Source organism: Portunus trituberculatus, chromosome 28 (genome assembly GCF_017591435.1).
Source record: "Portunus trituberculatus isolate SZX2019 chromosome 28, ASM1759143v1, whole genome shotgun sequence".
Taxonomy (NCBI): domain Eukaryota; kingdom Metazoa; phylum Arthropoda; class Malacostraca; order Decapoda; family Portunidae; genus Portunus; species Portunus trituberculatus.
The window spans coordinates 5,249,770-5,259,769 of NC_059282.1; the positions used below are offsets into that span (position 1 = coordinate 5,249,770).

The 10,000-nt window shown below is 51.4% G+C and overlaps 1 protein-coding gene across 13 annotated transcripts in view; it reads left to right on the forward strand.

The window, feature by feature from the left end:
• The window catches only part of LOC123509991 (IQ motif and SEC7 domain-containing protein 1-like), a 186,231-nt gene that overhangs the window by 140,130 nt on the left and 36,101 nt on the right, over positions 1-10,000 (forward strand). Inside the window, exon 1 of one of the 13 annotated variants that reach the window (XM_045264636.1) lies at positions 5,704-7,522. The exons of 7 other annotated variants lie outside the window; for them this stretch is intronic. In XM_045264636.1, the coding sequence (XP_045120571.1) occupies positions 6,354-7,522 (1,169 nt within the window). In that variant the 5' untranslated portion in view covers positions 5,704-6,353. Of the gene's footprint in view, positions 1-5,703; positions 7,523-10,000 lie in introns of those variants that run through there. 5 more of the 13 variants (XM_045264637.1, XM_045264635.1, XM_045264634.1 and 2 more) reach the window with 5 other exon arrangements.

Consider the following 10,000-nt stretch of genomic DNA (forward strand, 5'->3'; position numbering starts at 1 on the left):
CTCTCTCCCGTTACAGACAAACAAACGAGAGAAGGAATTATTGTGTGAGATATCGATTTGGAGAGAAATAAATGCTCTCTCTCTCTCTCTCTCTCTCTCTCTCTCTCTCTCTCTCTCTCTCTCTCTCTCTCAGACACACACACACACACTCTCACTACTGTGCTTCCTTTACGATCCCTCCCTCCATCCTTCCCTCTCCCTCTCCCTCTCCCTCTCCCTCTCTTTCTCACAGTTGCCAGTTAGCATTAGTCACCTGGAAATAAGAGACAGAAAGGGATATGCTGGACTTCATAACCGCGCATTGTTATTATTATTGTCATCACCCGTTTTCTTTACCCTGGAGAGTAAGAGTGAAAGGGATACTTAGCCAAAAGAAAGAGGTGTTTTAATACAACTTAAGCTTACATTTGGCTACTCCGGGAGGTAACAGCGGGGAGGCCAGACACGAGGGAGGCGAATTATGGGTGAGGGGAGCCTCGGGGAGAAGCAGGAGGGCCGGGGGAGGGGTGTGTGAGGGGAGATGAGGAGGAAGAGGAGGAGTAGGAGGAGGACTAGTAGGGTGCCACGGTAGAAAAATCCTGGAGTAAAGGAGGAGGAGGAGGAGGAGGAGGAGGAGGAAGAGGAGAGCGCTATAGTGAGGGGAGAAATATATGGGGAAGTAAGGAAACAAGGGGAGGAAAGTGAGGGGAAGGACAAACCAGTCCACTTGTTTATAGAAAGTAAGGCAGAATTAGTGATGCTGAGGATGCTGGGAGAGAGAGAGAGAGAGAGAGAGAGAGAGAGAGAGAGAGAGGGAGAGGAGAGAGTGTGGGGAGAATAAGGTGATATTTATGTCCAATCAGATACCAGGGAGGGGAAAGTGAGAGGCGGGAGGTGAGGGGAAGCGTAGATGCAGTGAGGGGAAGTGGTTGGGGGAAGGAGGAGGAAGGGAGAAAGGTGTGGGGAAAGGAGGGGTTGGAGGGGAGGAACAGAGGGGAAATGTACTAACAGGGAGGAGGAGGAGGAGGAGGAGGAGGAGGAGGAGGAGGAGGGGGACATATAAGAGGGGGTTATAGCATGTGCAGAAGTAAAGGGGAAGAGAGAGAACAACAACATGGAACAGACGAACTAGAGGAGGAGGAGGAGGAGGAGGAGGAGGAGGAGGAGGATCAGGACACACAATGGTTGGGGGAGGAGGTTGTGGGGAGTGGGGGTGTGGGGGGGTAGGCACTTTATGACCAAGAACCAGATGAACCCTTGCTTTCCTCCATTCTGTTGTGAGAAAGCTCTCTCTCTCTCTCTCTCTCTCTCTCTCTCTCTCTCTCTCTCTCTCTCTCTCTCTCTCTCTCTCAGCACGTGAAATTTCCTTATCTTTTCATTTCTTTCTTTTTCTTTTTTATTTTTATTTTCACATTTTTCTCAATCGTTTCATTTGTTTATTTTCGTTTTTTTTCCTCATTTTTATCTTAACTGCATCTTTTTTCCCGCTTTTTCCTTTCATGTCTTTCCACCCTCCTCCTCCTCCTCCTCCTCCTCCTCCTCCTCCTCCTCCTCCTCCTCCTCCTCCTCCTCCTCCTCCTCCTCCTCCTCCTCCTCGCGGGAATAAGGTTATGAGGAAGGAAGATCAAGGAAACAGAGAGAGAGAGAGAGAGAGAGAGAGAGAGAGAGAGAGAGAGAGAGAGAGGCCTGGAGGATGAGGGAGAAATGAAGAGAGAGAGAATTAAGAAGGTAGAATGATGTTGAGTGGATGAAGGAAGAGATGAGAGAGAGAGAGAGAGAGAGATTGAGGATACACACACACACACACACACACACACACACACACACACACACACACACACACACACACACACACACACACACACACACACACACACACACACACAGTAGTAGTAGTAGTAGTAGTTTATTGACAAAATAAAGACATTACATAGTATCATTTTACAGTTATAAGTTTATACATTTTGTCCAATAGTTTTACAGTATACGCTCTTAGGTTTGTTGCTTGAGCTAAGCATAAACATGTAGTATGTCATGCACATATTGACATAATTCTTGTATATGATTCTGTTCATTTAAAAGTTCGTTTATATTACTAAAATTAAGCATTGTGTACCTATTTCTACAATGTTCAGACAAGGGACATGAGATCAGTACATGTTGTTCTGTCTGTATTGAGGTGTTATTGCAGGGACATGTTCTGAGGTCGGCTGGTGTTCGACTCCACCTGCCTGTCTCAACCCTTAAGTTGTGAGACATCAATCTCAGTCGTGTAAAACTAGTTCGGTGAAAATCTGGCACATACTTCTCACTGCAGTAAACCCCATGTACAGACAGAGACGGGTTAAGTATAGATAAATATGTATGTAATTTTGTTGCATTATTAGATTTTTCTCGTATATAATTTGAGATAGTTTCCAAAAGGGTTTCGGTGCACATTCTGTCGTAATACACTTGAAAGTATTTTATAGCCACACACACCTGCCCGTCACACCTGTCTCTAATTACCACACCTGCATGCATGTATTACCTCCGTGCACAATAACTTTCCCTCTCACTGTTGGAGGGATGGAGGAAAACTACTCCGGGGGAAAGAGGAGCGCCAGACGTTGATTGATGGAGAGAAATGAGGGAGAGAAGGAAGGATAGAGAGAGAGAGAGAGAGAGAGAGAGAGAGACTTGATAGAGCGAGCACCATTACCTTTGAAACGACCCTCTGGTGCTATTTCTTACCCCCTCACCTCCTCTCCCCTCCCTTCCCCTCTTCCATCTACCCCCAGAAAATGGAAAATTAAAAGAAAAGAAAATCAAATAAAAAAAATCACATACGTCACACAACAAAGTATATTCTATTTATTTTTTCTTTATCAATAGTTATCAGTACTAGGAGACACAAGAACAAGGGGAGAGTTACCAGGAGGCGGAGGTAAATTAGCTTACTAGGAGACAAGGCCTGTATTCTGAGCTGAGGTGGTAATCATTCTAGTTATTTTTTTCATCATCTTTCCACGTCCTGAATGATTGGCAAAGTCACGTATTTTCTGAAGTAAATTATGGTCAATCTAGTTATTTTCTCATCTTTCCACGTCCCTTCTGTGACTGAATGGCTGCTAAAACTGTCTACTCTAAAGTGGCTCCTGGTCTCAGTCTGAATGGTGTCCCAGGGAATGCGTGGTTGTGGGAGGAAAGCCGTGGTCTGTCCTCGTGATAAGCGTGTGGATCAACAGAGAACAAGCATTCTTCACCTAAAAACTATATCATCAATGAGCTACACTGTTTTGAACCCATTAGCCGCTTTAGAGTAGACAGACAGACAGACTATGGTGCATTGTGATAGTGATGGGATAGAATAAGCCACACTGTTATGAATCCAGGAGCCATTTTAGAGTAGACAGACAGGCAGACTATGGTGCAGTGTGATAGTGATGGGATAGAATAAGCCACACTGTTATGAATCCAGGAGCCATTTTAGAGTAGACAGACAGGCAGACTATGGTGCATTGTGATAGTGATGGGATAGAATAAGCCACACCGTTTTGAACCCAAGAGCCGCTTTAGAGTAGACAGACTGTAGTGCATAGTGATAGTGATATAGCGCTGTGGTGATAGAGTACAGACCTGCAGTATATTCTGAAACACATCCACGCCACACCTTCAGACGTCTAGTTGAAGTGACACGGATTTTAAAGGGTGTTTCTGTAGTTCTAGTGACATGTGAACAGGTTTTCCGCATTATCAACAGGACTAATACTCTTAAGAACTCGGCTAATCGTCTCTGTGGTCTGTGAAAATGGTCGCGGTGAGAGAGAGAGAGAGAGAGAGAGAGAGAGAGAGAGAGAGCGTTTTTGTATATGGCGCAAGGTTAGGTTAGGATAGGTTAGGTGAGGTCAGGATGGTACGTGGGAAATGTACCTGGAAACACGGTACAAAAGGGACGAGGAAAGATTTACCTGGTTTCAATTACGTGAGAGAGAAATATACTCGTATTGGAAGGCTTATAATGATGATGTAATGGAGATGATAGCCTGAGTTTAAATCACGAGAGAGAGAGAGAGAGAGAGAGAGAGAGAGAGAGAATGAACTAGTGTTGCAAGATTTATAATGATGATAGTCCCTTGATAACAGAGAGAACTGAATGAATTAATAATGAGGATAAAAACACACACACAATGAACCCAATCTAACCTAACCTAACCTAACCTAACCTTACCTAACCTTACCTTACCTTACCTTACCTGTCCATCTCATTATCTCACACCATTACCTTCACCGCCCCCAACCCAGGTATCAAAGAGGACATTTTTACCACTAGCACCAAGGGAGGCACTCAAACCCAGGCACTAGGGAGGGAGGGTGCAAGTGGGAGTACCAGAGGAGGGTGTCATGTATGCTTGAGTGGCAATAACAGGATGTCACTTCAGGGATCAGGTGCCATTGTTATATTAGAGCAAGTGCCAGGCTGGTGTTGGTCTGGGTGGCACTGTTTTCTATGTTTGGCACCTTCTTTTTTGGTGTATGAGTGTGTGTGTGTGTGTGTGTTTTTCATTCTTTGTCGCTTCTAGTTTTGCCTGTTTCTCTCTCTCTCTCTCTCTCTCTCTCTCTCTCTCTCTCTCTCTCTCTCTCTCTCTCTCTCTCTCTCTCTCTCTCTCTCTCTCTCTCTCTCTCTCTCTCTCTCTCTCTCTCTCTCTCTGTCCGTAACCTAATTAAAAAGTTAACTGCTGTGTCTGCGAGAGAGAAAATCATGAACACAAGAAGGACGCGTAATAATTTCGGACTTGAAGTTGTTGCAAGTGTTATCGAGGCGTGAGGGGAAGTGAGAGCGGGAGGGAGAGTGAGGGGAGGGTGAGAGAAGGGAGGGAAGGATCTGGTGGCCTCTGGGTGGTCACTGTGCCTTCAGAATTACGTGGAGAAAGACGTGGAGGGGAGGAGGAAGGGGATAGAGCGGATGTGGCTTACAAAGAGGGGAGTGTGGTAGGAACGAAGAGGAGGAGGAGGAGGAGGAGGAGGAGGGTAGCTAGTCTGTTGCGGGTGTTTGGGCGTATGAGTGGGCGTGGGAAAGAGTCCTTGTGGGGTGTATGAGGATGAGGTGTGTCCTTGTTTGTTTCTGAGGGCGTGGGTGTGCGAGGGCGCGTGTGTCTCGTCGCGGGAAGCCCAGTGAGTGTCAGCGTGAAGGTGCGGCGGCTGGCAGGTGATACGTGTTATCTTGAGGGCGCGTGTTAGGCCTAGTGTCCCCGCCCCGCCAGATGGCAGCCTAGCAACAAGAGCGGCGGGCGGGAGTCGCGGGCTGGGAGTACTGAGGCGTGCGGGCGGGCGGGCGGCGGGGCGGGCGTGGCAGCGGGAGGCAGCTCAGGCTTTGCCCCGCGCCCGCTAGCGTCCGGCAGCAATCAATACGCTTGCTCAGCCCAGCCCCGCCTGTCGGTGTGTGCGCGCGTTCGTGTGTGTGTGTGTGTGTGTGTGTGTGTGTGTGTGTGTGTGTGTGTGTGTGTCTCGGGGCGTGAATGAGTGTCGCGGCGCTGCCCGGGGCTTCTCATGAGGAGACAGGTCGCCAGGTCGACGCCGCAGTGCATGGTGTCTTATTGCCATGAGGGATGAACTTTGCCCCGCCGCCCCGCCTCGCTTTGGCCGCCCCGCCCCGCTCCGCCCCGCCCCGAAGAGCGCCCCGGCAGAGTGAGGAGGCAGCTGTGGGGAGCGTGAGCGACGACCTCCCTCACCCAGGCTCCTCCCCTCCCTAGCCAGGCCCCGCCCCGGCCACGCGCTCCCTAGCCCTCCCGTCCCACTAGTCAACTCGGTGTGAGCGAGACTGTTTGACGCGTCGGCCGCGTTCTCCGCCGCCACGCCGCCCACGCCCACACCCACTACTTCGCTCCCTCGCCCGAGCCCAAAGTGTTGCGTGTTCCGTGTTGTTTAGTCAGGCGCCCCGGGTGTCGGGCCCCGAGGTGCGACGTGTGGTGCTGTGCCCGTGTCGCTGCGGTGCTGCTGTGTGCTGCACGCCGCTGCTCTTTGTGTCTCGCCGCAGCATAACCTGGGCGAGGTGTGGTGCACCACAGCTGTGGTGGTGTGGTGCCTCCACAACAACTCACAGGCACCTGAGTTGACAGGGCCTCACGTGGGCAGAGCGAGGCTCACCTGGGCACCAGCTGGCTGACGAGGATGCCCCTTGGAGCGAGTTTTGGCCGGTGGCCGCCCCGGCACGAGCGCAGGTGACTGGCGGCGTCGCCGAGTGTTGACATGGGAGGTGCGTGGCTCCCCGCCCCCTAGTAGTCACCGCCGCCGTGCGTTATGGTGACGTAGAGCAAGGCACTCAGGCCGTAGTGTTGTTAGTGTGTCGCCACCCCGACATGCCGGGGCCGGAGTGAGCTGCCACCGCCTCCGCCATGCACGTGCCCCCGGGGCTGCAGCCCTGCCCGTCCTGCTATGCCTATTGCGTGCCCCGCCCCCAGGGGCACCCTGGACCCCACGGCCACCCCATAGGTGCTCCTCCCGTGCCACGCCACGCCCACCCGCCCGCCCTACAGCAGCAGCAGCAACACCAACAACTAATTCACCAACAACATCAGCAACAACAGCAGCAGCAGCAACAACAACAGCAGCTGGACAGCCCCGGCAGCAGCCCCCACCACAGCCCGCATCGCACACAGCCGCGGCCCTGCACCCACCCGCCGCAGGCTCTCACGGACAACCGGTTCGGTTCCCTCCCCCACCCCCACCAGCTGCCCAAAGTACCTCCCCACTACAGCTACAACTCTCTACCACACCAACAACCCGGACCCCCGCCCCGCCCCCACCACGCCCCTCGCCCCCAACACACCAACATGCCCACTGTGACGGCCCCGGCCCGCCCCTCACAGCAGCGTGCCCCGGACAACCACACGCACCCCAGGGGTCGTCCTCCTCTACACTTTGCTCCCCACCAGGCCCCTCCTCCTCCCCTCCTCCACACGCCCATTCAAGACCCCAGCACCGGTGCCCCACCCCGGCCAGCACCCGCAGTCCCCCCCTACTGCAGCAATGTCCAGATCCGCCACCCACTCCACCCACAGCGCCCCCACCCCGGTCCACAGCACCCCACCCACACCCACACCCCAGCTCCCCCAACACCCCAACACCCTCACCCACACCCACAGTCACACTACCAACACCCCCACCCACACCCCATCCTCACCCACACCCACAACCCCCACCAACACCCACCACCCCTACCTAAGCACCCCCCGCCACAGCATCCCCCGCCACAGCCCCAGGGCAACGGGCTCCCCATGCAAGTCAACGGACCCTCGGGGCCGCCTGGGGGTCACGGGGGAGGGGGCGTGAGTCCCCACACCAATAACTACTACGGTCACCTGCCTCCACCACGCCCCCCGCCCATGCCCCCGCCCATGCCGCCCCCACAGACCTTCCAGCAGCTACGGTACGGGTGTCTGCCCCACCAGCAGCTCGTGCCCCCGCCCCCCCTTCCCCCACCACAGCAGCACCCTCTCCACCACCCACACCAGCACCACCACATCTACGGCTGCCACCACCACCTCCTCGACATCCCTGTCTGGTGAGTCACCCACAACAACAACAACAACAACAACAACAACAAGAGCCGCGTCCGTCACTCGCAGCAGCCACAGCGATAACAGTAAAGCTAATAGTAATAGTAAGAGGGAGAATAAAAACAATGCAATTTTCCGCCGCGGTAATGAAAGTGTTAAATGTGTGTGTGTGTGTGTGTCTGTGCGTGCAAATATCCGGCATGCACATAATGTAAACAAAGACAAACGACACACACACACACACACACACACACACACACACACACACACACACACACACACACACACACACACACACACACACACACACACACATTCTCGCAGTATTAAGTTACATTTTACATTGACTTAGAGCGTCGCACTGTCTTGCCCTTATAACAAGTTTACGAGACTGAGAAATAACGCTGTATTCCCCTCACTCTCTCCCCTCTTCTCCCTCCCCATCCTCCCCTTTCTCCTCACCTCCCTCCCCTCTCCCTCACCCTTTCCCCTCCCCCTTCTCCCCTCACTCCTTCTGTCGTGTCATAGTTGCGTCATGAGGGGAAGGGGTGAGGAAAGGGGAAGGGGGAGCTCTAATATCAGGTAAGGGGAAAGATTTGCTCTCTGCTTCCCTCTGGTGGCTGGAAAGTAAGTTAGTGGGGTGTGTGTGTTACTGGGTGTCTCTCTCTCTCTCTCTCTCTCTCTCTCTCTCTCTCTCTCTCTCTCTCTCTCTCTCTCTCTCTCTCTCTCTCTCTCTCTCTCTCTCTCTCTCTCTCTCTCTCATTTCATAACTCACTCCATCTTTGCTTTTATCTGTTTTCCGTCTTTCATCTTCCTCCTTCGCCCTTTATTTAACCTCCTCCTCCTCCTCCTCTTCCTCCTCCTCCTCCTCCTCCTCCTCCTCCTCCTCCTCCTCCTCCTCCTCCTCCAGAGACTTCAGAAGACTTGGGAGACAAACTGATTCCCTCCTGATTTCTCTCACCTTCTCTCCTGATTAAGAGACATTTTCCTCCACCTTCTCTCCTTCTCTCTCTCTCTCTCTCTCTCTCTCTCTCTCTCTCTCTCTCTCTCTCTCTCTCTCTCTCTCTTTCTCTTTCTCTTCTTTTCTCCCTTTGTTTCTCTCCTTTCCTCCTTTTCTTTCTCTTTCATCTTTATTCATATCTTTGTTTCTTTTCTCATAATAGTTCTTCCTTCTTCTTCTTCTTCTTCTTCTTCTTCTTCTTCTTCTTCTTCTTCTTCTTCTTCTTCTTCTTCTTCTTCTTCTTCTTCTTCCTCTTCTTGATTGCAACGAGTATTAACACGACCTGGTTAGGTTAGATTAGGTTACCACAGACAGTGCGTGCAGAGAGAGAGAGAGAGAGAGAGAGAGAGAGAGAGAGAGAGAGAATGTGCTATCCTCGTCACGAAGTTTTTTTCCTTCTTGATATACGCAGCTGTAAGAGAGAGAGAGAGAGAGAGAGAGAGAGAGAGAGAGAGAGAGAGAGAGAGAGAGAGAGAGACAGAGAATATCTTTACTCTTCCTCTATCTCCTCTCTTCTCACCCTCCTGTTCTCTTATTTATCTTTTATTCCTCTCCCTTCTCTATTCTCTCTCTCTCTCTCTCTCTCTCTCTCTCTCTCTCTCTCTCTCTCTCTCTCTCTCTCTCTCTCTCTCTCTCTCTCTCTCTCTCTCTCTCTCTCTCTCTCTCTCAACCTGAATACCGTTTATCCTCTCCTCTCTTCTTAGTTAGACAGTGGTTACCTTGAGAGAGAGTAAGAGAGAGAGGGAGGGAGAGGGAGAGAGAGAGAGAGAGAGGGAGTGTTTGCTCTGTGGGTACATTGTCAGGTTAGCAAGTTAAGGAGTCAGGCCGTTAAGTCAGTCAGGGGCCTCAGTCAGTTAGTCAGTCAGTCAGTCAGTCAGTCAGTCAGTTAGTCAGAAAGGTAGTCAGTCACACACTCAGTCAGTCAATCAATCAGTCAGGTAAAATATTAGGTAATTAGATATTATTCTCTCTCTCTCTCTCTCTCTCTCTCTCTCTCTCTCTCTCTCTCTCTCTCTCATTACATTCTGTCTATTTTCCTTTATTCCTCTTTCCCACACTCTCTCTCCCCTCACCTTTCCCCTCAGATATCCCTCTCTCTTTTCCCCTCTCCCATAGAAACCTTCCCTTTTCCCTCAAACATCCATAGCCAAACCTTTCCCCTCCCATTTATCTTTCCCCTCTCCCTCGCCTCTTCCTCCCCTCGTCTCCCCTCGCCCCTCATTCTCCCCTCACCGGAAATTTAAACCCCCCCTTTGTACTAATAACTCTTGGAAGCTTCTCTCTCTCTCTCTCTCTCTCTCTCTCTCTCTCTCTCTCTCTCTCTCTCTCTCTCTCTCTCTCTCTCTCTCTCTCTCTCTCTCTCTCTCTCTCTCTCTCTCTCTCTCTCTCTCTCTCTCTCTCTCAGGTGCAGGTGCAGATGACTCATACAGAGAGAGAGAGAGAGAGCTTTATAGTCTCTCTCACTGACCATACAACACAATTT